Source organism: Phycodurus eques, chromosome 14, assembly GCF_024500275.1.
Source record: "Phycodurus eques isolate BA_2022a chromosome 14, UOR_Pequ_1.1, whole genome shotgun sequence".
Taxonomy (NCBI): Eukaryota; Metazoa; Chordata; class Actinopteri; order Syngnathiformes; family Syngnathidae; genus Phycodurus; species Phycodurus eques.
In genome coordinates, this window is record NC_084538.1 from 8,462,379 (window position 1) to 8,489,340 (window position 26,962).

The window sequence follows — 26,962 nt, forward strand, 5'->3', positions numbered from 1 at the left end:
AATCTCCCCAGTGCAATCAAGCACAATTACTTGAAGAAAAAGCAAGCGGCGTACTGGTGAAACAGCCACGAAGCTTAAGATGTGCAACACACCCGAGAAGCCGAGCTGAGCTCTCAAAGACGGTGTTCCCCCGCTACATCGCGGTTCGTTGTTCACGCCCCCTCAATAGAACTTTTCAGAATGTTGTGAGTCGTTTTTTGTTACTTTTAATGAAGGAATATGGCACTCCATTATACTTTGTAAGATGTAAATGTAAAAACATAATAGGAAAAAACATTTAAACATTTATCATTAAGCCTAAAGTTACACACACTCACACAGTAGTATATGGTAGTATTCCAGCTCTGGTTGGTCATTTGCCACGAGGTTACTTGAGTGTTATTGTCTTTTCCAAGCTCCTTACAATTGTTTTTATTTTGTATTGCGTGTACGCGTGTTTGACTGTACGTCCCGTTCAATGAATGGCCGAAAGTGCATCGGCGATTGTAGCGTTCCTTTTTTCATCTTTCATCTGAAGCTCTATCGTAATTTCAATTTGGCTCGCAACACGAAGCAAAAGTTTTTTTTTACCGAACGACAGCTCATTTTGACATTTTGACATTTTGACAGCTCAAATTCGGGCACTTTGTAAGTCAAGGTCCCGCTGTGAATAGATACATTCAACATAATAATAAATAAATAATACTCATGTTAAAACTGAAACCCTGGCAGTACCTATAAAACACCACTAGGTGACAGTGTCACTCTGAAAACACCATCCTGTTTCCTCTCTCCGTTGTGCATCTGTCGAGCATTTTTGAAGGGGGAGTAGTTTTTAGTCATTTTAGTTTTATTGGGTTTACCGACTTCTCCTTAAACTTCTGTGAGAGTTAGGAATGTTGGAATGTCACTAAAACCACTTCTGTACATTTAATAAAGGTTATGTGATGAATTCAATTTACAGTATTTCCTACGGGGTCTTCCACTTTGGAGGTTCTGCTGTACATGGCACAATTAAAGTGACAAGGGACATGCATTGGTGTTGTAGCGATATGTTTGCATGTGTCAGACTGCAAGTCTAAATTTGTGTGCCGGCCTCAGGGAAGGGAGGCGGCGGTGTTGTTGGTAGGGTGGGGGGTGTTTGGCAATGTATGTGAGGGGGAGCGTGGTGCTCGGCAGGCTGAAGGTCAGACATGATGCGCTGCAGAGCGAATGAGTGCCGCTGGCCCTTGCTCCCGCTGCGGCTTCGATATTGGTCGACTGCGCAGGCCCCGGGGGTGGGGGGTGCTGTGCTTGGTTTGTTTTTATTGACCTACCCCTGTATGCTAATGAGTATGTAGAGAGGACGTCATCTTTTTAAAGTTTATAGTAGAAACACTGATACACTGCAAGATATGCCGATCCAAGAAGATCTACTCAATCCTGTTAAAGATGAGCTTTTGTGCATGAAACACGGATCATCACGTGCGTACCTGCAGAAAACCCACACAAGCACGGGGACAACATGCAAACTCTACCCAGGAAGGCCAGGGCTTAAAGATGATCAAATACTGTACATGCCATAGCTATTGAGACATTATTATAGTTTATTCTCATTCCACAAACGCAATATTAATCAGAGGTGTGCTGGCACCCACGATGTATTGTTGCTTTTAAATTTGGGGGGGGGGGGTGTTAGCTCCCCTTGAAATTCTGGTATTGCAGCAGCAATTAGTAGATTGTTAAAAAAAATATATATATGAATAAACAGAATAAAAACACAGGAAGAAGCAACTTTTTTGACAGTAAGTTACGTGATTTGTTTCTCTCTTTTTTTGAGCAGCAGAAAACAAAACAGGCATTGATTCTATGGATGAGTAGTTTTGTCTATTAGTGTATTCACTGAATAAACTATTCACTCAAATTAACACTGTTTCGACAGGGACATCTGTGACTTCTAAATATTTAAAATTATGCATCATACCGCGACATAATGACACAATGTTCATACATCCAACCTTCAGATTAAGAGTGTCAAAAAAAGATGTCTGCTCTGTTGGAGCGATTATGATCGGTCTTGTGCACGGGCGCCTCAATAAAAGCGACGGCTCAGCCACCCCGCCCGGGCCCCTCACCGGCGACACTGTGGGTGATTATAAAACCGTACTATTCAGAAATGTCACGTCAGCCTCCGTGTGATGGATCGCAGTCATCCTCCTGCGAATCTATTTAAATCAAGATTGTTCCGCAGCTCAATCGGCTCTAAAAAAAGACATGGTCCGTGGGCGCGTTCAAGAATAGAACATCGCAATAAACCAACTTCTGAGTTGCATAAGACATGCAGACGATTTGCATGCAAGAGGTTTTGAGGAGATCCGTGAAGTTGATCGGTTTGTGATTGTTTAGGTCACACTTCAGTTCAGTTTGGCACCTTATGATTCAGAATGGTAAACCCTTAACTGGATTGTGTTTCCACTGTGGAATATAAAGGCAAGATGATGACACCTGCACCGGTATCTGTATGTTTACTGTACGTCTGCACTTATACTCGGACTTGAAAAAAATGCACACCGAATGGCACTTTCCCTGCTTGACATTTAACTTCCTGGCAAGGTGGAGTAGGAGCTATGTCAGCCCTGTGGAGATTCTTTAAGGGGAACACGGATGACAGTACTCTGTTAGCCGACTGCAAATTATGCGCTGCAAAATGGACGGGCCGTCTGGCAAGTACCGAGTTTCTGGAGCCCCGTCTCCTTGCTCCTCTGCATGTTGCTTAGCTGTGGAGAAAGTCAGACAGGTGACTGGTGACGGGTGACAGCTCACTGCAGTTCGGCACATCATTTCAGTCAAGAAAAGTAAGCGGGGGTGTGATGAAGTGTCACTTCAGTTGTCCTGTCACAGTTTTATTTTATAGCTTGGGGTACTCTAGTCTAGTATTAATTTCGAGCTGTTTTATTTTGTCATTAACACAGGGTTAACATGGCATCCTATGTGTCTATGGTCGTCTTTGTCTCCTATTTCTTCTTTGCACCTTATTTACAATACACACTCTTTACACAGTGCCCCCAGGTGTTGAGACTGAGATGCCAGTAACTGAACTTGTGTTACAGGCTACATTTAAGTGAACGATGTGGCAAAACATGATGTAGGTTTTTGTTTTGTTTTGTGTTTTTTAATAATATTTGATTAAAACAAAAGACATTTTCATCACTATTGCAAGATGTAATGGCATTATCAAGTCAGAACTGTACTACTACAGCATGTACCAAGTAAGAGAAAGTGGTATCTGTGCATCTCAACCAAAAATAATGTAAATATAATAAATAATAAATTGATGATCCAATGTTATTTTTTGTCCAGCTGTTATTGAGACCTGCTCCCGTTTTCATAGAAAGAACAATCCAGGTGGGGTGCATTGTGTTTATCTGAAACCATTTTTACTTTGTAGTTGAATAACCTTTGACTGCAGAAAGTATACCATACCAAAATGTATTTCTTGATGGAATCAGAGCAGTAGTTTCTATTTACTTTGTTCCCCTCCAGCAGGGATTCTCAAACCATAAGGGGTGCACGAGTGCGCAATATTAGTATAAGAGAAGTATAATAATTAATCATTCTTATCAATAACGGTTAAGAGAAAAGTTTAAAAAATACAACTGCCGTAAAGGTTCACAGGTTAAAATAGGATTCACATAACTCTTCCAAAAACCGCACAGGTTAAGACGTTGAGCAGGTTAAAATAAAATTACAGTAAATCTTCCTAAAACAAACAGGCTCAAATAAGACTACCTTAGTTCCCCAAAAAGCTGTGCAGGTTGAAATCAGACTACCCCCAAATTTTAGCTAGTTAATATCAGACGAAGGTAAATCTTTTAAAAAGTTACACAGGTTAAAGTAAAACTACCTTTCCTACATGTATTATTTTAGGGTTGTTTGTTGTATTGTAACCCATTTCTGCAGCGTGTCACTTCAAGACAAGGACACGTTATTCTTGCCAATTATTTTCATCAGTCTTTTTGTGCCACTTCAAAGTGATTTGCTTTTGTGTGGCTTCTATTCATTCCTGCAGTTGTGCTCCTCACCCACAAGTGTCATTTCTTCTCACTGTCTCATTCATGCTTAACGCCCCCGTTAATGGCATCTCGAAGCAGACGAGTTGAGGAGTATGCGATTTGAGAAAACTTGAGCGCTCGAGCCGGTAGAGTCATTTTTCTTGCATCTTTGTTTGCTTCTCTCCCAAAATGACATCCATCTCTCAGAAAGTGGCCGCCTCGGGTCCTTTTCCGACCTATTTTTTTTCCCTCCCGCTTTCTTACTCTGTCTTCTTTTTATTAACCGTGCTGCATGCATTCGGCTTGGGGAGTTCGCTGACCTGTTCCAAGATTTGACCCGATTATTTCTTTATTTTCTTTTTCTTTTTTTTTTCTTTTTTTTTAAAGCAAAGCAATCAGTGGCCCCTCCTCGTCTTCTGTCTCTGTCCCGCTTACACAATGATGCCAGCTCGTTCTGACAGCCCCTAAGCCGTTGGACGGGGTTAAAATACTCAACAGATGCAGGTGGCCCACCAGATGTGCGATGTGGGCCAAAAACAGATGACACTCACATTTGAAATATTACAGTCTTTTAAAAGCATTTTATACAAACTGTGCATTAAGTGACATGTGTCCATTAATTATCATCATTCCTGTACTTGTATACATCTTTGCCCTGCAATTGGCTGGCAAACAGTTCAGGGTGTACCCCGCCTCTCGCCCGAAGTCAGCTGAGATAGGCGCCAGCACACCCGCGACCCGAGTGAGGATAATCGTTACGGAATATGAATGGATGGATGTATACATCTCCATTATCAAATGAACATCCTGTATCAAAAATTCCTGGGTTAAGAGTAAATTTGTTCCGTGACTAAGCTCCTAACTCAATTTATTCATATAGCAAATCAAATGATCCTATTTAAATTAAATGACAGTATCCATACCAGCCCTACTGTTTTTAAAAAAGAAAAATAGCTCTCTAGTGTATAAAAAATAGTAAGATATAATGTTACGATATAATAAGATATAATATAATGTTAAAAAAATGTAAAGAATTAAACTGGTTTAATGACGTGCATTTACTGCACATACAGTAGTATTTGTCTGTTGGGTGTGTGCCTTTTAAGGGGCGTGGCTTAGTTCCAAGCGTTCCAATTGTGTATATTTTAATAAATAAATGTAATAATTTTGTATTTGTATGTTTGACTGTTGCATATGCTAAAATAAGTAATAGATCTTCTGAAAGCTGCACAGGTTAAAACAAGCCATAAATCCCCCAAAAGGTTGTGCTTGTTCAATAAAATTACTATAAATCCTCTTCAAGTTTGACCAGGTTAAAATAAGGCTAACATAAATTCTCCAAAAGTTGTGCAGGTTAAAATGTATCTACCGGTACCTTAAATCTTCCAAAAACAACAACCAAAAAAAAAAAAAACATCCACAGGGTAGAATAAGACTAGTGAAAAAACCCCCAAAGTTGCACAGTTTAAAGTACGACTACCATAAATGTTCCAAAAATGTTCACGGTTTAAAATAAGACTACCGTATATACACCACAAATTGAGCAGGCTAAATTAAATGCGCATCAAAATAATCTAATAATAGATGCGGTTCCACTTAGGTGGGAGTCCGCCTTTGAGGACCTTCAGGTGTGCTTTGCACCTCCCAGGACCTCTCCATCTGTCTTCTTTTCCATTTTCACTCCGCGATTCATGCCTTTCATGCCTTTCATGCCTTCTATGCCTTCCTCAGCCATGTGGATGTTTCGCTGTGTTCCGTTATCCACCCCCAGCTGCCTGCGCCTGAACGTGGCTGCTTGCTTTATTAATAGCTTGGCCTAGATTAGAGCAGCTGCATTGGCGCTGGCACCAGGAGCTGGTTTGGCAGCCAGCTCGGCATTGAGGGGGATTGTGTTTACGTGTACGTGGATGTGTGTACATGCGGACAGGCCTGTGAATGACATGAAGACATTGCAGCCTGCACTGCCCTAATGCGGTGTGTTGCTCTACTGTACTTGCACTGTCAGGCATCTATTTCAGGGGAGGGCTGAGCGTTCAGAATCCGCGCGTGAAACAGCACTCACGGTTTGTATTTGTTGTTGGTTAGGCCCATGCACACAAACCCTGCTCTCACACACGGTAGCATGTGTATGCAAGTGATGATCCGTTGCCCTGATTTTCCCTCTGCAGAGCTTCACTACGGAATACAAATGATGTCTCATCAGCGAGTCTTTCGGTTGCTGCGTTCCAATAACAGCTATATCTACATGGTTTGCCCTATCAATACTGTGCATCCAATGACTTTTTTTTTCATACATCGAAAGATATTGAGAAGCATTATTGTTGTATTTACCATACCACTAACATCGAGCATATTGGTGTGTATTTCCTCTTTTCATGTTCACCTCGGAAAATGTCATAGCTTTATTTTCTCCACATGAAGGCCGCCTTGCTGATTGTCAGATATTAACAGAGAGAATTGTGAATGAGTAGATCGGGACTGGGGGTGTTGTTTCAAAAAATGAGGCCACCATGAAGGAAAAGTGCTTCATCATCCACAGCAATCCATCCCGCTTATGGGCATTGACAAATGGATCAAGGCTCAGCGCTTTGATCACCTGTGAAGTTTATTATATTCATCCATCCATTTTCTGAGCCGCTTCTCCTCACTAGGGTGGGGGGCGTGCTGGAGCCTGGTGTATAATATGTCTTCTGTTTGTTTTGTTGTTGTTGTTCTTGCTTTTTGGGAGGGTAAATACAATCTCACAAAAAAAGTACATCGGATTACAGTGATACGTTCCAGTTAAAAAAAAAAAAAGCTGTGTGAAGCTTTAAAAAGTGAACCGCGATATAGCGGGGGATGACTTTATACAATAGAGTATGCCTTGTGATTGACTGGCAGTCAGTCCAGAGTGTCAGCCAGTCTCACCCACAACCCTAATGAGGATAAAGCACTACTGAAAATGGATGGATGGGTGGGACTTATTTTTAAACAGTTAATGAGTGAAGTCAAGCTTAAAATGGTATGGATAGTTGCTTTTGTGTGTGTGTGTGTGTGTGTATCTGTGCAGGAATGTCACATTTGTCCTCCCACAGTCCACTGGTGTTCCGTCTGCCCCGCACGGACACATGCTGACATAAATAGCCTGAGCACCTGCAGCTTTTATATTAATGGCTTATTGGAGACTTAGCTGTCTCACTCGGCCTGGCAATTATTCCGAAACGAGCGATAGGGGTGATGAGACTGACCGAAAGAAGACGCGGTATGCGCTGTGATTATGCAATGGAGTGTCTGTGGGATTTTTCTAATGACTGGTGCTGAGCTGCAGTGGAAAGTGTCTCACTGCGTGTCCTCGTAATTAAGGAAAGAGGCGCCTCGTCAGCTGCTTTATTGTGAGTGACAGCGCTGTGACTCGCTTAATCCCCAGTCAACAACGCTGCTCGCTAAGATTTCATATTTAATGTCCAATTGATGTTTTTATTTGTTTATTACCTGCACAAACACAGCGTGGCCATGCATTCTTGAGCCAGTAAAGCCTTCGAGCAAGCAGCTGACACTTGCTTATGCAATTGTGCTTCAATTCTCAGACACTCTTCTACTTCAATGGCAGTTGTGTGCTTTAAAAAGTGGGTGTCAGTTGCCCCACACAGCAAAACGTTTTTTTTCCTGCTCCATCTGGTGGTTCACTGCTTGAGTTAGCCCCAATACAAGCAGACTGTAATGTCAAAAAGGACCATATATTTTTCTCTATGAAAGATTTTGTTTTGGTCAGCATACGGTGGTACTAACGCGTTAAATGATTTTCCGTGACTGAGCTCATCAAATCAAATCAAATTGTGGCTCGCAACGCAGAGTAAAAAAATAGACCGGACAACGGCCCGTAACTCGGAAACTTGGAACTTGGTGCACTCGTAAGTCTGACATCTAAACAATTCAGTTCTACTGCGCGGCTAACGCCGAGTACGACTTTCGTTACCATGGCGACTGAGGGTGGAGCTCAGGGAAGATAACGCTGATAACATTGCACCAACCCTGCAACTCTGCTTAAGATACAAGAAACAGACACCGATAATCGGGTCAAATTTGAACATTTTCCCCCCTTCCAATCAAAATCAGTAAAGACCTTATTATGAGTTGTCTCTAAAAACTTGTCCTGGGCGATTATCCCGCGGTGTAGGGTGGATTAACAATAATTTCTCAGATCTGATGATAAAATGGTCAAGGCAGACAATCGTACACGTTAAACCTGTCTAATATTTATGATGGCAAATCCTGATTTATGTGGTAAACGCCGAGTTGGGATGAGCCAAGCAGCAGTCAGGATGCCCTTTGGCACCATGCTGCCTCACTTAGGTCAGTCTTGGTACTACAAAAGACATTGGCACCATAGCGCACCATGTTGGTCAGTTTTAATATTTTTTAATTTGAATAGTCTTTTTCTTTGTTAAAGACACTTAACAAAACAACTGTTGTGTTTTGGGGGGACTCCAAGGGATTAAGGGCATTTTAGTTCGTTTCTATTCTGGAAAAAAACAAAAAAACATTGAATTTAATTGATTTGTCCACATCTCGCAGCATTCCGTCAACACTGCTGAAGCCTGTCTGCTTTTGTGTGTGTGTGTGTGTGGGGAGAGGGGGGGGTGTAAGGGTTAACACTGACGCACATGTGGTATACAACCATGTCTTTTATTCCCCTCAAGCCTCTTCCTAACCCTCCTTCCACTGTTGTAAAGAGGGGGTAAAAAAAAAGAAAAAAAGCGGAATAAACCGGACTGTGGATTCCTTTTTGCAGTATCCCTCGGCGCGGCTCCCTTCACACTAGTAAACTTGAGCGTATTGATGACGTCAATGTGGCGCTGAGGGGGAGAGGAGGGGCGGATGGGGGGGGAGTGTGATGAGAGTTGTGGCTGTGCTGCAGCATCACTCAGCAGCTCTCGTCCACCGAGCGCACTCACACACACTCTCAGTCGGTCTCGTGGACTTTTCAAGTTGACCGCAAGCTCGCGCGGACGGCACAGAGAGCGACTTGTCTTCTTTTCTTTCTCTCACGCAATCCCACCCACGCGAGGGGAATGCCATCGATAAACATGAAACTGGAGATGGTCACCATCATCGCCTGCGAGGTAGACGTCGAGGTGTTTACGTCACACAAAATGCAGGTACGATTTTTGTGGGCCGATGGCTGTCACGTGTGCGCGTTGAATGCAGACGCCGTGATGTTGTTTTATCAATGGGTGCGAGGTTACGCGCGGCGCGGGCGCACACACACACACACACACGCGAGTGTGCAGTTAGCGCCTTTTAATGCGGTAGCGGTAATGGGGCGCTGATTGACGTTGCACCAGTCGGGAGAATGCGCAACCTGTGCTCATGGGAGGTGGGATGACTTGAGTGAGGGGGGGGGGGGGGGGGTCCATGCGTTATAGTGAGGCAGATGAAGGCGCATTGTCCCTGACAGCACTCCCCCTTTAAACCTGTCAGCATGGCAGTTACACCCTTCGGAACAGTAATCGGCCACAATATTAGGTACACCTACACAGCCTATACAAAATAATAATGATCATTTTGATGTATTTCTGTCTTACTGTGGTCGTATAGTTTGCACAGCATTACACTGAGAGGTGTTTCTAATCTTTTGTCCCTCTCTTGTAGTTAGGTAACCAATTTATTAGAAATTGTGATCATGGTTGTGATGCAGTGCTGTCCGACAACAGCGTATACTACAGCCAGAAAAATGAACATATTTTTAAATGACTCTGGCACTGGTAATAAAAACTGAGCGTTATCATTTGAAATGTATCATTGGATCTCAGATTAGACTGCAGGTATACCTAATTCCGTGGTCAGTGAGCTATGGGAGACTTTTGGGGGAATATTGCACTCACACTAATACAGTTCACTTGATTAAAAAAATAATCCTATGCAGGAACGCAAATACATTTTTGACATTAAAAGACTTCTATTCTGTGATGGGCTGTATGGCGGTGTCAGCGTCAATGTAGGTGTGAATGATTATTTGGCTACTTCTGCCTTGTGATTGGATGGCGACCAGTCCAGGTACCCCTAAATCAGATGTGGTTGGCTCATTGATTTTCAGTCATCTCTATAGCAAAGCTGCCTGTTTAAATGTTGTTTTTGTACCTTCTCAATGGTTTGTCAGTCACAGAGGAGTAAAGAACATGGATGACATATTTTAGCCTAAATGCCCCTTTGAATGTTTGCCTCAGTTTTTATGACCCCCCCCTGTCAGGTCTATGGACAGATGCCGTCAAGTGGCTGGCTGAGGTGATAGAGGTTTTAAACTTACCCGTGGACCATGAATGTTGCTAATTCCGTTCCGCTTCTGAATCATCAGCTGGCTGAGGTCCCTCGCTCTGCTTCTGTTGGCTAGGCTTATGCTTGTAGTTGGCAAACGAGGGATGGGGATTCTTTTCAATTTTCCATAGGTGGATATTTAGTTTTAACAAAGCTCCTGAAGCCAGCGTGTTCTCATGTGTGCACGACAAATGTTTGACAACATTTCATCTGACACGTCTTCAGTCTCTGCTAGGTTGTTCTTCCTCTGGCACAGTGAATACTTAATTCCAACAAAATGCAATCTCCCCCCCCCCCCCCCCCCCTTAATTCTGACTGACTGGACTGTCAAGTAAGTTTGTGATTGGGAGATAGCTGCTCTTTGATGAAATGAATGAGATGAATGATAGGATGACAAAAACAATCTTCCTGGCATAAGAGAAAACAGTGTTAGTCAGATAGACCACAGACATTACTTAGTAAAAATAGCAGAAACAGATGTGACTTATAGGTATGAAAGAAAAGTTTCAGAGAAGTATATTTTTTAACAACTCCTGTATGTTAAGCTTACCAGGTCTCCATATGAACTTATTTTAACTCGTAACAGGAGTGTTATCACAGAGGCACTTTTAGAGCTATCTGATCAACCTAAAATTAGTTTTTGGTTTTCTTTTTAGACACAGCAAGCTTCTTTTTTTTTAATTTTTTCTCAGCCCAACTCCATCATCTTGATCTGTTGAGGTCACTGTGCTGACTTTCCCCAATGCAAGTGGACTATAATGTCAGCAAAATTTGAAGATTTGAAGCATTCTGTATTGATAGCTAATAAGAGGTAGCTGCAGCAGACCATTATCTAACGTGTTTATTTCACCTCAACACCCAAGTCAAAATTTTCCAGGACCCGAAGTAACCAAAACATATCGTGCAGTGTTAGCGTAACATAATACTGTATATGCATAGAAACTAAGTAAAAGAACATATTAAATGTAAATTTGTATCCATCCATCCATTAGCCACAGCTTGTCCTCATTAAATTCGTAAGTGAGCAGCTGTACACCCTGGACTGGTCGCCAGCAAACAATCGTTCATATTTACACTTTTGGGCAATGTGGTCTTCAAGAAACCCAACATGCATGTTTTTTGGAGTGTGAGAGAATGACAGAGTACCCAGAGACGAACCCGCATAAGCTCGAGATTCGAAACCTGCACCGCAGAACTGTGAGGCAAACACGCTAACCACTAGAACACTGTGCCACCCTAGACATATTTATTTTCAGAAACAGCCCAAAAGAATGTGTGAGTAGAATAGAGGTTGAAAAAAAATGAACCAGCGACTTACTCTGTTGTCTCAAGCTTTACGTTTGGGGAACTTTAATCAATGCACACATGAACAAAAGTGCACAAATAATACTTCTTTGTAAACTGTGTTTCTAATCAATCAAATACAAGTTAGAAAATCTATCCATCCACCAAATCCACTATTATTTAGTTATGCATCTATCCACCAACCCTGAATTCTTCCATCCATCCTGACTTTGAGTTAAGATGTAGGGTACAACCGGTACCAGCTAACAATCAACAGTTTTAAGAGTTAAGACTTTATCCAAAACCCAATTTGTCTGCAATTGTGGATGGTTTTCCAAAGTTTCCAGCCATGGTCAGAGTCGAATCACATTAGTTTTTTTCAATGGCCACTTCTTGTCAATCCTCACCAGACAGGCTGGACATGGCCTGTCGGAGCAGGAGTGCCGTCCTCTTCTAAAGCTTCCTGTCGGGCAGCTCTTATCAGTGAACCTGTATCATTGTGACCCGAAAGAAAGGAAGGATTCGTGCACAATTAAAAGAGCAGACGGAGAAGCGCTGACTTTCGAAACAGCACAAAGAACACCGTTAATCCTGGTTTTCTGGTGCAGGGAGAAGTGAGAGAGTGTAAAGGCAGATTAAATGCAGTCAGTCAGATTACCCCCCATTATTATCACCTAACAATATCTATGCCAATCTGATGTCCCTGATCTCACAAGATGAGATACAATGACCATACAGTCTTTCAAGCAACAACGGATGGACTAATGTGGGTTATTACGTTTTATGCAAAGATTGACTATTGACCACAGACCAATTCCAGTGCTGCTTGAATTAGCAAACATTTTTTGTTTTGTTTTAGGGTGCTTTAAATACTGTATATAGTTAGCTTTTTTCCGGTCCAAATACATTTGGCTTTGTGAACTTGAACATCTTGACTTGGTAACTTTTACCACAATATGTCACAACAAATCATCTGAGATTCCCGTCTTCTCTGAATGGTCGCAAGAATGTGAACAGGAGAAAGGCTTTCACAAAATTCTCGTAAACTGAGCATCACCTGTATGCCGTTTTGGTTCCAACCAGTTTGATTGGGTTCAAGGTTAGATGGCTTTCACACCAGAACCGAACCGTGCCAGAGTTCGCTTGGAACTATACCTATCTTACCTTATCTGACCTAATGAACCATATACAGTATGGAGGGGAAACAAGCGCATGTTTGATTACAATGGACTAAAGCGTGCTAGTGTGAAAGTACCCCTTGTTGGAGGAAAAGCATAAAGCTCTTTGCTAAGTCCCCACCAGTTACGGTACATGAATAATGAGCCAAACAGAGAGGCTATAGTCAGAGCAAGTAGGTCGGACCAGCCCGGCAGAATGGACATGCCGTTGCGAGGTTTTCATTCCACTTTTCTTTGTGTTCACCCTGGGCAAAAACAAAGGGTGCATCGCTGCCCTGAGGGTCAATGAGCTCGTTATTGTGGGCTGACAGCGGACGTTGTCGTGTTTGTTTGTGACGAGGCCATCATGACCTGGAAAGTCAATTAGCGTCATCATAGGTGGACAGGACACATGGGCCCTCTTCAGGTTTGCGTTTTTGCTTAGGAACTTTCCTTTCCTATCCTATCCAAGCAAAATGAACTGGAAGTAATTAGGAAAGGTGCCTCGATGCGGCCTTTAAGCCACCTTTAGCATAGGTCACCCCTGAGCAACCTTTACAATAAGAAAGGAAATGTATTACCCGCAGTCCTTGAGTACAGCAGCAATATTTAAAGTAACAGACCACCGACAAGGTTTACAGCCTACACGGAGATGCTTGAGTGCCACGTTGCACTTAAAAAAATAATTAAATGAAACTTTGATCTTAATAAAAGAAATAGGACACAACATACTAACAAACATGCATCCACAATACAGTCCTAGTGAACAATAGCAATGTGACCATAAAATTTGCCTCACTAATTGCATCCATACCCAAAAACAGCTGTAAACACAAAATATTAACCATAAAATACATAAAACAAAATACAGAAACATCTACGAGGGATAAAACGTCCAGCGAGAGAGGAAAAGGACAGAAAAAAAACAAGCTGGGGACCTTTTTTCTTTTTTATTCAGAAAACAGAATATACAAACACAGTCGCCAGGGGGTGACATACAGTCAGTGGCAAAAAGACAGATGTTCATGTTACAAAAATATGTTATGAAGAGCGCACAGATCCAAAGTCTGGATGGCTTTCGCAGTGTCTAATGGTCCTAATTTATTGTTTCACTTCATTTTAGTATACCTATCTTTATATTTTTTTAATCACTGCATAAATATTTACACGGGTAGAATCTGTAGATTATTTTAAAAGACGCCTATTGCATTTTATTAAGTAAATAGTGTGCAGGTAAACCTGCAAACTCGAGACTTCTCGATGGGATTGAGGAAAATGGTGACAGGCAACTACGGTTGGTTGTTCTTCATGACAACAAAGCCTGAGGGTTTTATGTCTCTGTGGTACTGTTGACAGCGTTGCAGAATTTTATGGATGTCTTGTTCACACCACAATGGTCGCGCAAGTTTTTTTTCCTCCTTTGAACATTTCCAGGAGGTTCACCTTGTGCTGGAAGAACTTTCCTGTGGCACTCTTCTGGCAGGAATACTTCAAAGGCATTGAAACCAAAATGTATGCGGCGGAACTCTATTGCAATCAGTGAAAACACTCAACAGTATGTAGATTACCTCATCAGGTGAAATCACGTTTTAACCAAGAAAAGCACACAAGTGGTGCCCTGAGATACGAGTGATCTGACCTACAGGTTTTTCAAGATACGAGCAGTCATTCTGCTGATTTTTTTAAAATTTATTTTATTTTATTTATTTTTTTTGGGCTTTGACTTGGGAGCGCAAACTTGGGATGCAAGTGCTGTATGGTGGAAGTTAACTGAATCACATGGCAAATAGTGAACATTTCATCAAAGAAGTGGCTTCCAGCTGTTTATCGCCACTCCAGTTGAAATTTACTGCCAAACTAAACATAGATGAGAGAATTACACATTGTGTTTATTTTATATTCATCAAACGTTATTTTTTGTATTTTTGTATTATTATTTTTTTAAAATTCTATTTTCTGCAGGCAGGTAGGCCTTTCAAATGACAATCTGTTCTCAATTGCCTTGCATGGATAAACAAAGGTTAAATAAATGAATAAAATACAATTTCTGAAGGAGTTGTATGGTCCTTGTGCAAAGATACTTTAAATTGTTATAAAAGAAGATAACAACAAAAACTACCTTATGTCTTATAATGTAATTTTGAGAACATTATGCAGATCTCAAAAGTCAAAACTCAGCACTCTACAATGCACACAAACAAATAACATTGTTGATGTTATTAATATCCAATTGAATATAGTATATTGATGTTTCCTTTATGCTTACTATGCAGCCGTGTATTATTTTCGCTCTGTAAACATTCATTTGCAAGCTAATTTGCTGTGTACAGAGTGTATCAGCCAAGCACTTATTCCAGTGTTTTGCGATTACATTTTACTTTAGCTTAGCGGTTAGCATGGCTTCTCTTGTTAATTACTCCCCGTCCTCTTTTCGTGAAAACAATACTTGTCATATCAGTAGCTTATTTGCCGCCGTGGAGGTGATGATTAGTGAGTTTGAGGAGCGGCTCTGCACCGTATTTCGCCGTGCTAGCTAGCCAGCCGCAGCCAGTAGCGAGCTGGAGTGGCGCAACATAGCGTAGCGAGCATTCCCCGATAGTACTTGAGCAGGAGGGAAAGTAGGGAGAATGGGTTTATGTTCGACGTGGATGTGCTATCAGCTCCTCCAGTTCTGTGATCAGACAGTTTTACACAGAGGCAGAAGCGATGACATCATCAACAAGCATTATCGCAATTGGTCGGTAGAGTCCAACTCTATACCTTCGGCCAAATTCATATTAACCACCGAATATACCGCTCACCTATAAAAAGCTCTAAACATTTAACCCACAAAAGCTCAGAATGCGTAATAATAAACGTTTGTTTGTTTGTTTTCATATACAGTACTTTGTATGGCTCTCAGTGGACTTGGCCCCTGGTAGGAAAAAGGTTCCTTACACTGCTTTTTTGGACGGCCTGCCCTTTTTTTCCTCCGTTTTCATTTGTTTAAGTCATTAAATCACATCCCAAATGGTTGTTTCTCTTGTTCAGTAGTTTCCTGCCACCGGCCTGTCACTGAAATGTGTTCCTTTCAATTAAACAACAGCCAACGCAATAATCGCGGCGACTTTATGACCTCTTGGCCATCAGTTGAGTAGTTTAAATCAAATTATTACTACAGAGAATGCGTTTCAAGCGGTTACACGGAAGAAATACAGACACAGTGACAATAACATACTTAACAGATGAATGCTGTTAATGTTGAAAGAGGTTTCCAGCCCTCTGTGGCACTTTCCAATTGTGCTAATCTCTCATTGTACATAGGCACGTCAAATACATCATGCCTTTGTCATAGCAATACAAAATTTGATGACTAACGTGCTACTAATGGTTCGGCAGGATGTCTGACATGTTTTTGTTCTTCGCTGCCTCGCTGCCTTTTGTGGTCCGCTCAAACACGTTGTCACCCCCCTCTCATTATGACTATGTAAAAAAACAAAGCGTGAAGCTTGCGTCAATTCAATGCTGTGACCATTGAGCAAATGTTGCAGAGTTTTAGCAGTCATCTTTTTTGTGTGTATGGAATAGAATGGCTTTATTGTTGTCGTGTAAGCACGTACCGTAAAAGTCATGGGGCTGCAACAGACTAAAGTGCAACTTAAAAATAGAAAAAGACATGAAATAAGATAACATGTTGACCGGTAAAAAACACAGGCACCAGAATAGAATTACTGGATGTTATCACTGATTTTTTTTTTTTTCCCCCCAAACAGCAGAAGGCATATTACATCCATCCATCCATTTTCTGAGCCACTTCTCCTCACTAGGGTCGCGGGCGTGCTGGAGTCTATCCCAGCTATCATCGGGTAGGAGGCGGGGTACACCCTGAACTGGTTGCCAGCCAATCGTAGGGCACATAGGAACAAACAACCATTCGCACTCACATTCACACCTACGGGCCATTTAGAGTTGTCAATTAACCTACCACGCACATTTTTGGAATGTAGGAGGTGCCCGGAGAAAACCCACGCAGGCACGGGGAGAACATACAAACTCCAGACAGACGGGGCCAGGGATTGAACCCCGGTCCTCAGAACTGTGAGGCAGACGCTCTAACCAGTCGGCCATATTACATGTCAGCCTTAAAAAAACTTTCTGAACAGGATGTAAACATCCATGCATCCATCAATTTTCTATGGCACTTGTCCTCATTACAGTCAAGGGTCAGCTGAGGCCTATCCCAGCTGACTTTAGGGCAAGAGGCGGGGTAAACCCTGGACTTGATAATAACAATATCAATTATGTCATATAATTTGTATTAATTCATTCCCTCACCCAATGAGAAACGATAATAGAATTAATGAGGAATCGAGCACGGGCAGAACATGCTGACTCCATTCAGGAGCCAATCGCAGCTTTGCTCAAAAAAAAAAAAAAAAATCCCCTATATGTTGTTTTTGTGCTCTTTCTGAAACACCCTAAGATGCTGCCAACGCAGCAACGCCTGTCTGAATAAGAATTATTGTCAAGGAAGTATGTTGATCTGCTACATCTCTGCGACTGAAAGACAAGCTTTGTATGTTGTGGAGGAGCTACGTTTAGCCTGGGTTGTTAGCGGAAGAGAGTCTTAGCCGCATGCGGATGTACACTGTGCAGTTCTCTTTTTTGTTTGTTTGTTTCCCCCCCTGAAAATCAAATCATCTGCAAGCCATTTACTTTGAAGTGTAATGGTGTAAGATGAGTTTGAAATGATATTAAACTGTTTTGGGACAAGCAGTACTCATTTACTCATTTCACTTTTCTCTGTTACTGTTGTGAATAGGTAATGTAGGTATACTAAAACCTTTATTTTATAATTATTTTACTATATCAAATAGTCAAGTCCATTTTAGATGATTTTCATGGATTATATTTACCACTCTCCAAAATCTTTTTTTACAGTGGACTGTGTTAATGCAAGGTCATCGTCAATGTCAGTCGGCATTGATCGCTGCTTGCAAATAGCCACCTTACTTTGAGATCATTGAAAGAAAGGACACTGACAGGACGCTCGGTCGCTGACTAAAGCGTGAATTAGTTCGGCATGTTAATATGATGCAGGAGCAGTAGGTGACTGCAGCCGACAGGATGTAGTGTGACCGCTCTTTGAGGCCCGGAATGGACCGAGACTGCGACCGGATCATGTTCTGCACTTTTAGGAAACCAGAGCCCGCATTATGGCAGGGTTGAACGATTCAGGGCCAGAGAAGTGGGGGGATGGTGGGGCTCAGGTGTGCTTGCTCCCGCGGGTCCAGGTGGCTGGGCAGGTTGAGCGGAGCGGCTCACATTGGCCTGAAAACTTAGAGACGTGCCGCGGCTCAGGTGTCGGCTGAAGGATAGCGATTGCGCCCATAAGACAAAGGACGGTGTCCTGGGCGGCGGGTCGAGTGACACGGGCGTCAGAATGACAAAATAACTTTGAAGTGATGATATTACAGGCATCAAGAACCTGCTAAGGTTTAGTTAAAGATGAATATACAGTAAACCACCGATATTCGTGGGGGTTAGGGCCGAACCCTGCAGCAAATAGTGGAAAAACACCAGCAGTTAACACCCCATAAACTCATTTTACAACATTACCATTGAAAATGAATGACTTTTGTCCCCCATCACATTTTTTTTGCACCTGAGTCCAAGTCACTTGATTTGACGTATCTGCCGATAGAGAGTCCCGATCGGCAAATTACTGCACGTGATTGCTGCACCCCGATTTCTGATCACCTGATTGGACCGGGACCACCCTAATCACAATACTTCACTGAGAACAATTACTATGGTTCTGTGGTTATGATCACACACTCCCCTTTTCCTTCACTGGAACCCTTTTGTCGTGGTACCACAAAAAAACAATAATAATAAGCCAAAGAAATACAGAAAAGCCAAATATAGAAAAGTTTTATCCACCTCGTCGGATAAAACTTGGCAGAAAAGCTTGCCCGCTTTTTAATCAACATGGGGATTCTCACCAAAATCTATTGGGAGGACCGCGCAGGAGGGGAAAAAAAACAAACCCAAGCTGATGAAAACATATCATCTTTTGGCAGCGGTATTAACTCTGATTGCCAATGGGAGCCCAATTTCCCTGTCACGGATAATGGTACCAAAAACATGCAGTTTATCTGAAAGAATCACTCTCGTCTGACCGTTGTTTTATGTCGATAATGCATTTGTACTGCTGTCGTCTCGCCTGCCCGGAATCCAGATTGCGTCTTTACTACACGAATATTTGATCACCAACATCAGATATCAGCATTCAACTAGTTTTCCTTGATCATCGAAGGGGAAAGTTCATCCATCCATCCATCCATTTTCTATGCCGCTTATCCTCAATAGGGTCACGGATGAGCCTATATCAGCTGATTTAGGGCAAGGGTACACCCTGGATCACAGTCCACAATCACAAGTCACATATACTTGTAGATAAATTCAAGCTGTTTATTTCCACTCTCAATTGACTGGTTCATTTAGTGTCAAACTAAACATAAAACAAAGAGAAATACACATTGTGTATTTATGACAACAGGCTTGTAGTTTGGGGTTGGAGAGTCAGGATTTTTTTAGTGGAGATATTATGTGTGTGTGGTGTGCTGTGTTGATCATATTGAGTTCACCACACTCCCTATAAAAGCACTAAGTGCACAGCAATTTGTTTACTTGTTGTGTGTGTGGTCTCACATTTAAAAAATCAGTTATGTCAAAAATTGGTATGCGTGTACCCTGTTTCAGTGCCTCTCAGTAGTTGTATGCAATGTTGTTATTCATTGTGTCTCTGCAAAGGAGACTGTACAACTCTGTGACCCTTGCGTGTTATGTGATGCAAGAAAAGCACGTGTGTGGCCTAAGTGGCGCTGACCAGGAAAAGGTCCTGCCTGGACACCAAAAAACAAACAAAAAAAAACAAAAAAACATAACGACCAGATTGTTGGTAATAGGATTAATGTGTCCCAGTGCGCTGTAATCTGATTTCAATCTTCCCGTCTTGGACAGACTGTTCCCAAGAGAGCGTGAACGTCGGCCCCTGTCGATATGGCTCGCTGCTCGGGTTATCGACCCCGCCACAATAAAACACTCGGCCCACTATAGGCCTCCCCGGTGTGTTTGTACCCATCACAATGTGCACAAAACATGCTGATGCTCATGACTGCATGGGTGTCAACATTGACTACTGAATAAAAGCCTCTAAAAGGAGTGGACGTGCAATTGTTTTCCATCTGCCATTAACAAAGGTGGGTAAAAGCTTGTGTGTTAGGGAATGCTACAGTACTGGAGCGGGCGTGTGAAGATTAATACTCGACACTCACATCTCCTGCCCTGTTGTGTTGAAAGCAATTGTCGCTGCACAACAGCTATTTTATCCATCTCGCTGCTGAGGTTGATATTATTGGACTATCTTATTGCGGAAGGCCTAGATGGATTTTGCATTATTAAACAACAATACACTGTCCACTTGACGTTGCACTCCTCACGTTCTCAGGGGAGTGAACTAGCGGTTTTTCAGTGGGATGGCCCAAAATTCTGTGTGATGCGCATGAAGACCAACAATGTAGACAGGAGGTTAGGAGCCATCGGGGTGGCCACCCTTCAGTCCGTGGTGACCACGACCACCCCTGGTCACCCCCTGGCTCTCCCCAAGGATGTTCTACACCGTAGTATGGCTTTTAAAAGCGTGTGTGGCAAGCAGGACCTGGCCTAGTATGTGACGTGTGCGTCAGCACTTGAGAGTGTAGTTGGCTGTTGTTAGCTTAGGTTACTCAGTCCTATAGGAGCCAGTTTGCGCGTTGAGTCCCTGGGCGTCAGATGTGGCCTTTGCACCTACCGTTTGAATGCTCATTACTTGTTTGTTTTGTTGCCATTTGTTCAATAAAGTGATTGAAAGTCCTCAGATGGCTGTGTCTATCCTTGACCCCTAGTGGGGGCTTTACAATATGTTCTAAATTGCGGTGGTAGACTATATTAAATAAGCTAACAATGTTTTTGTTACCTTTTGTTGGCCATCGTAGACGTGCAGAAGACAGTTCAACTTTGCAGTAGACCATTTTCTATCTTCTTTTTAAGTCTGAAAATCTGTCTTTTCTGAACTCTTTCCTCCTGGATCCTGTAGGTGATCTGCAGTAACATTAACAGTGTGAAAGAGATTTAGTTTTGACTTCTTTATGTATTCGAACTATTCAAGTTATTTGAAGAATCTTTCGTAGCCCTTGTTGAACTGGACCCACCCCCAAAGTCAGGCGAGTGAGCCGCGACACCTTCATTGACTCATGTTGAATTACTCTGTTGTGTTTTAATGATTTAGCTGTCTGTCAGCAGGTTGATATCTTCTACAGTAATGTATTTTATGAAATAGACCATTCATTGTGGTCTTCTGCCTCATTCTTGTCAGTGCACAGTCTGGAGATTGCAGAAACCACTGCCCGCCATAATGTGTGCAGACAAACAAACACAGAGGTGGTGCTCCACGATTTTTAGTTCAACCCATAATTACTGAGTTAATGTCCATGCAAGAGTTGAAACTAAAAGTTGACTCTGTAGTCTGTACCTTGACTGTGCTTGAAGCTATAAAAATATCTACAGCTTTGAGACTTTTAACCGCTTGCCCTGATTGACCCCATTACCTCATTTCCCATTTGGTGGTTAAAGGTAATTAAAAACGATGTTCCACGTCATGCGGAATTAATTTTCTTAATTATTTCAGTGGCACTATAGTACCGTCCTTGACTCACCCTGAGGCTCCGTGACCTAGATTGTTGGTTTTCACCCAGATCTCACTGAAACATCAGGCGAGGGATTAGACCAAGCTAAATCCACGCATGTGTCACAGATGACTGATTCGCCAAAGGAGGGTAAAAAAAAACAACATGAATAAACCCTCTGTATGTCCCAATTAGGCTTTGTTAATCTCGTCGTACCAAATGGTGCAATTCCAGTGAAAATGTGGATTACAGTCGAGGATTTAAGCCAGTTAAGTGGTTTAGAAAATTAGAATGTAGAAAATTCTACAGAATTTTGAGTGACTCTAATTGCTTGAACGGAAGATTTTCACATGCATGTAGATACTGCATTAGATTTGCAGTCATTATTTGAGTTGACTATCTAAACAAGTCCAACATGATGTCTGCTTCGGGAAGTCTAGCTACATCAACACTAACACTTAACTCCTCTCGGTAACATTAAGTACCCAAAGAAATCTACCAAACACGGGGATAACATGCAAACTCCAAACAGGAAGGCCAGAGCCGAGATTCCAACCCTAAACGACAGAACTGTGCTGCCGATGGGTTAACCATTCGTACACCGTGCTGTCTTCTTCCATCCCATTAGCTAATATTTAAGACGTAGCCACAGAGAGATGAATAATTCAAACAGGACCAAAACAAGAAAAAAGCAATACAATGTGCGCACCTGCATGCACACATAGATTCACAGACATTCACGTAAAACACAGAGAAACAAGCACACCCATATTTTCAATTTTTGTTTGTTTGTTTATTTTATTTTTTTTTTTTTTTTAAATTGTATAGTCTGACTGCTGCAGGCAGAGTAACGGCTCTTAGTCTGTTCGATAAGTCAGTGATGTTGCTTTGACTTCCCAACAGTCTTTGTGTGCGGGTGATCCATGTTTGAGGTTGCAAATGTTTTTTCTTTTAAAAGAACAACAGTACAGTGTCTTCTCGCTTGCCTGCCTCTCACAAAAAAAAGAAAATGAAGGTACGAAAGCTATATTGTAATAGAAAATTCAGCTCTAATTCGCTTCAGAGAAAGCAGCAGTTTGGCTGATAGTGAATAATTCTTTAAAATTAGGCTTCAAGCTGTTTTTTGCCACTAGGGTCAGTCAAAGTTTACTGTCAAACTAAATACAAAACATTGAGAACTACATGTTGTATTTTTAAAACAAGCAAACTATTTTGCCTTAAGGACGTCCCCTGCCAGTTTAATGCTAACACACGGTACAATACTCTATACACAGGTTACCGAATCGCATCAATAATTGCAACAGATAATTGCATTAAAACCCTTGAGCAACTGATATTTGACGACAGTGGAGCAACACAAGTAGACAACAATATAACAATACTTGCAGGCATACATTCTTTATCTTCTGCAAAAAAAATGACGAATATTACTGCATTTTACTGAGTCAGTTGTGAAACTCCTCTTCATGGGTGTCTGTATGTCTATTATACTGACCCCCTTGTGGCCAAGGAGCATAATGTAGGACTGGAACGGATTAATTGCGTTTCCGTTTATTTCAGTGGGGAAAGATGATTTGATTTATGAGAGTTTTGTGTTACAAACGGAACAAATTAAACATGTTAGTCAAGGCACCACTGTAATCTCATACAAGGGGGTTACTTCGCCACCGCAGAAACCATAAGCTAAGGACACCCTGAAATCGGAGACTTACGGAGTACTGTCTATGTGCTAACGTGGACCGGGGTTGTGTTGCCGTACGTGCAAATAAAATGTGTTTAGGCTTCCGTGTTTGTATGGATGCTGATATTTGTCAGTGAACCCGACACATGTTGGAAACATGTTACATAAGAACACTCACAAACCACAATGCTGCGTTACACCTATTTCCACCACCTGACTGATCCATTAGCTTCAGGCTATGAGGTCACTGTCTGCCACAGAATTAGATTCCCCATGTTGACAGGCACTAGATGAACTGTACTGCATCCCACCCTCCTCTTAATCCCGTTTTACTTCTGCCAGCACATTTTATTATGATGCCGTCACATTTGAAACCTTGTCAACGCGCCCCAATAGAACTGTTCCGAATGCTCAGGTGATTGTCAGAAGCGCGCCCGCGTTGTGAGTCATGCGTTGATGCCCCCGTGATGAAAGCCTTTCCATTACTGCCAGGGACATAACTGGCTTGTTACCTAGGGGGCAATCTGTTGATGGATGTCCAGTCGGGGTCACAGTTGGAGCGACCGCACTTGACCGGCAAACTTTACGTTTTGAGCCGCCTTCACACAGTGCCAACGTCCTGGCTGTCCCGTTTTGTCTCTTTCCACCTGTCACCTTCCACAGCGGGCCACATCAGAGATAGGATTGCCCTTACAGTAGATGGCCTGTTGGATCAGTGAAACCGTTTATAAAAAATCAGGTTATCACATAACTGCCCCATGTATTGGATTCACTCATTTTTCCATAGCGCTTGTTCTCGTTGGGGTTGTGGCTAACTGGAGCCTATTACAACTGACTTTGGGGTACCCTGACTGGTTGCGAGTCAATCGCAGGACACATGTAGACAAACAACCATTTACACCCACATTCACACCTATGAGCAATTTAGAGTCTTCAGTCAACCTAACATCCATGTTTTTGGAATGCTTGAGGAAGCCTGAGTGCCTGGAGAAAACCCACACAAGCAAAGGAGAGTTCAACCCGGATTTTCTGTCTGTGAGGCAGGCTGGCTAACCACAAAACCAAGCCGTGGATTTAGAAAAAATAAAAAAATTTAAAAAACATGCGTGTGATAGTGTTAAAAAAAAATCAATTGTAAAATAAATTGTTCAGCCAAAGCAAAATGAACGAATGCCTTTGGCAAGAAAAATGAATTTGGAGAACTGTCACGCTTAATCAAAATAAATTGAGCATGTTCACTACCTCTGCTAAGACTCACTTAGTTTGGGGTGTACCGCCTTACTACGCCACTACGCTTGTGTCATTTAAATACATGCTACATATTCAGTGAGACGTCCATTACCTCCAGGCTTTTCCCTGGCCTTGATTTGGTTTGCTGGCCCTCAGTCTGACACACGCGCACTAAAACCTAACAGGGCTGAAGTTTTCTTCAGAAATGTTGCAGGTGTTTATTATTTAAAAAAATCTAAAGAGCCTTGTTGCTTCCTTCTTATCGCTGTGAGAAATGCACTTATGCTAGTAGTTTATAATTTCCTGGCCTGCCCCAAAATAAAATCAGCTGATTGGATCATCTGCATTCAAGTCCACATAATATTGAGCACATATCACCTACTCCATGTGGTCACGTTTAATGATGAAATGTTTTAAATTTGACCGAAGTGGCCTTGCAAAGACTTAAAAGGTCTCAAGTTAGGTTTCGTTAAACCTGCAGATACCCTGTAATAGATGCACCCACACAAGCGCACTTGAAGCTAGCACCAGAGAGATTCCATTGCATTATCACTGGTGGATGCATCACCAAGCCGGCGAATTACACTGAGCCCAAATATCCCTCACCTCAACGTCGACAACTTGGACGAATATTGTTATAACTTTATTATCAGAAGCTAATGCTGTCATTGTTAACACTGTTAGCTCATGCTAATCTGTTTTAACACTGCAGTTCTGCTTACTATTTGATTTTGACATTGTAGTGCTTTGGCTGCTCTGGAAAGTAGCTGAGCAGTCAATGGTTTAGAAACTTGGTATGGGCGTGATCATTACGCTAAATAGCCAGAGTGAAGAACAACAGCTCGTTCACAGACACATTTTCAGAAATAGGTGGATAACTAAAGATGTGAAGCATTTGACTCTAGAGACCCAAATATTCGTGTACTGATATTACAAATAAAATGTTCCATCACGCATCCTTTTTAATCATCAATCAAGATAAAAAATAATAAAAAATAAAAAAAAGATGGTTTGTGCAGCAGCATGTATGAGGTAGAATGGGTGACATGAATTAATCCCTAATCTCTATCTGAATGTTTTTAAACTCCTGTTTCAATACCGAGCGAAGGGCCACATGCATGTCGCTCTACTTCCTGCAAGTGACGTCACGTCGATCTTGTGAATTTCTCCTCGTCCTTGTAAGCCTTAGCTGTTACATAAAGGTGACTCAGAGAGGCTTGCGTTCAGCACTGTCAACGACCCTTGCAGCTTCCATCTAGCCAGGTTGATTGTTTGACTCGTTGTCCTCGCAGCCTGTAACACATCCAGGAATGGAGTGGAATTGAGTCTGTTTTTCTTTCGCTGGAACTGGAGCCTTAGTCAAGGTGGAGGAAATTATGAACAGCTCCAAATACCAGTCAGTCTTCGGACAAAACCTTCAGGCTTCTACTAAGAAGCACAAACATTCCAGGAAAAGCCTACTAGAACATCAGAAATTTATTTGGGGTTAATCAGAGGCACATTAAATGGTGGCAAGTGTGTGCTGACTTCCATTTAACATGAGTTTGAATATGATTGGTTAATTCTGAACGCAGCCAAATCCCCAGTGCAACCACATTATCTCAGTTGTTTATTTTTACTTCCCCTCTTTAAAATATTTCAATTCTTTTTCAATTGAGTTGTACGGGTTATAGGTCACATTAATAATGAAAAAAGTTTTTAAATGAGTTATCTTGGTCTCATTTTTTTCATATCAGAAAAACGTAGCATTTGAACAGGAGTGTGTAGACATTTTATAACCACTGTACATATATCGTACATACATCATGTATATTATTAACTGTGTAAACGATTAAGGCTGTGTTGGGAATTATTTACTCATTATTTACTCCCTAATCAGTACATAGGGATTTTTATATATTGGATTGATGCATTGTGGGATACAATGAGGACACTATATGGAATAATCACTACATAATGGTGAAGTCTCGATATTGTGGCTAGTAAATTATTTCAAACGTAGTTATCACCAGTTGCGGTACATTCATGGAGCGTGTACTTGTACTCTGTGGCCTTATTTGTGAGCTAATTATGAACAAGCTGAATAATATTCGCCAGTCAGTGTGAATACTTGTGAAGCGTAAAGTAGGACATGCTGTTCTCAGCACATTCACCTGATGTCCCGCCGCGAACAGCAGCAGGTGCTGCATCAAGTTGTCTGTGCAGTATATGTGTGTGCGTGCTTACGTGTCACTCAGCTGGCGATTTTACTTGGTGGGGAAATTGCTATTGTATTCTGTCAGGTATTGGATTTGCAATTGTTCGTCTTAATTATTTTGTGTGCGTTCACAACACTGGTTTAATTCTAACTTTATAACAGTAAAATGGATTGGACTCATATTAACGTCCATGGCAGTGAATGAATTTGGCAATTATTGACACTATTCCTAACAGGGCTCAGTCCCTATCCCCCGCGGAGTACTGTGCTTATGTATTGAATGCAAGATGGACCAGTTGGGTACCTAGTGGTAATCTGTGTCACCATCCATTTTTGCGTGTGTGGTGTCCTGTTTTACGCACCATGGAAACACTGAGAGGAATTTGTAGCTCACTGCCCAC

General features: G+C 41.9%; 1 protein-coding gene across 2 annotated transcripts in view; it reads left to right on the forward strand.

Annotated features, from left to right (window-relative positions):
- Positions 1-26,962, forward strand: part of rcan3 (regulator of calcineurin 3) — a 45,885-nt gene that overhangs the window by 5,304 nt on the left and 13,619 nt on the right. The window contains exon 1 of one of the 2 annotated variants that reach the window (XM_061696985.1): positions 8,890-9,148. The exons of the other annotated variant lie outside the window; for it this stretch is intronic. Within the exon in view, the coding sequence (XP_061552969.1) occupies positions 9,062-9,148 (87 nt within the window). The 5' untranslated portion in view covers positions 8,890-9,061. Of the gene's footprint in view, positions 1-8,889; positions 9,149-26,962 lie in introns of those variants that run through there. 2 annotated transcript variants of the gene reach the window in all.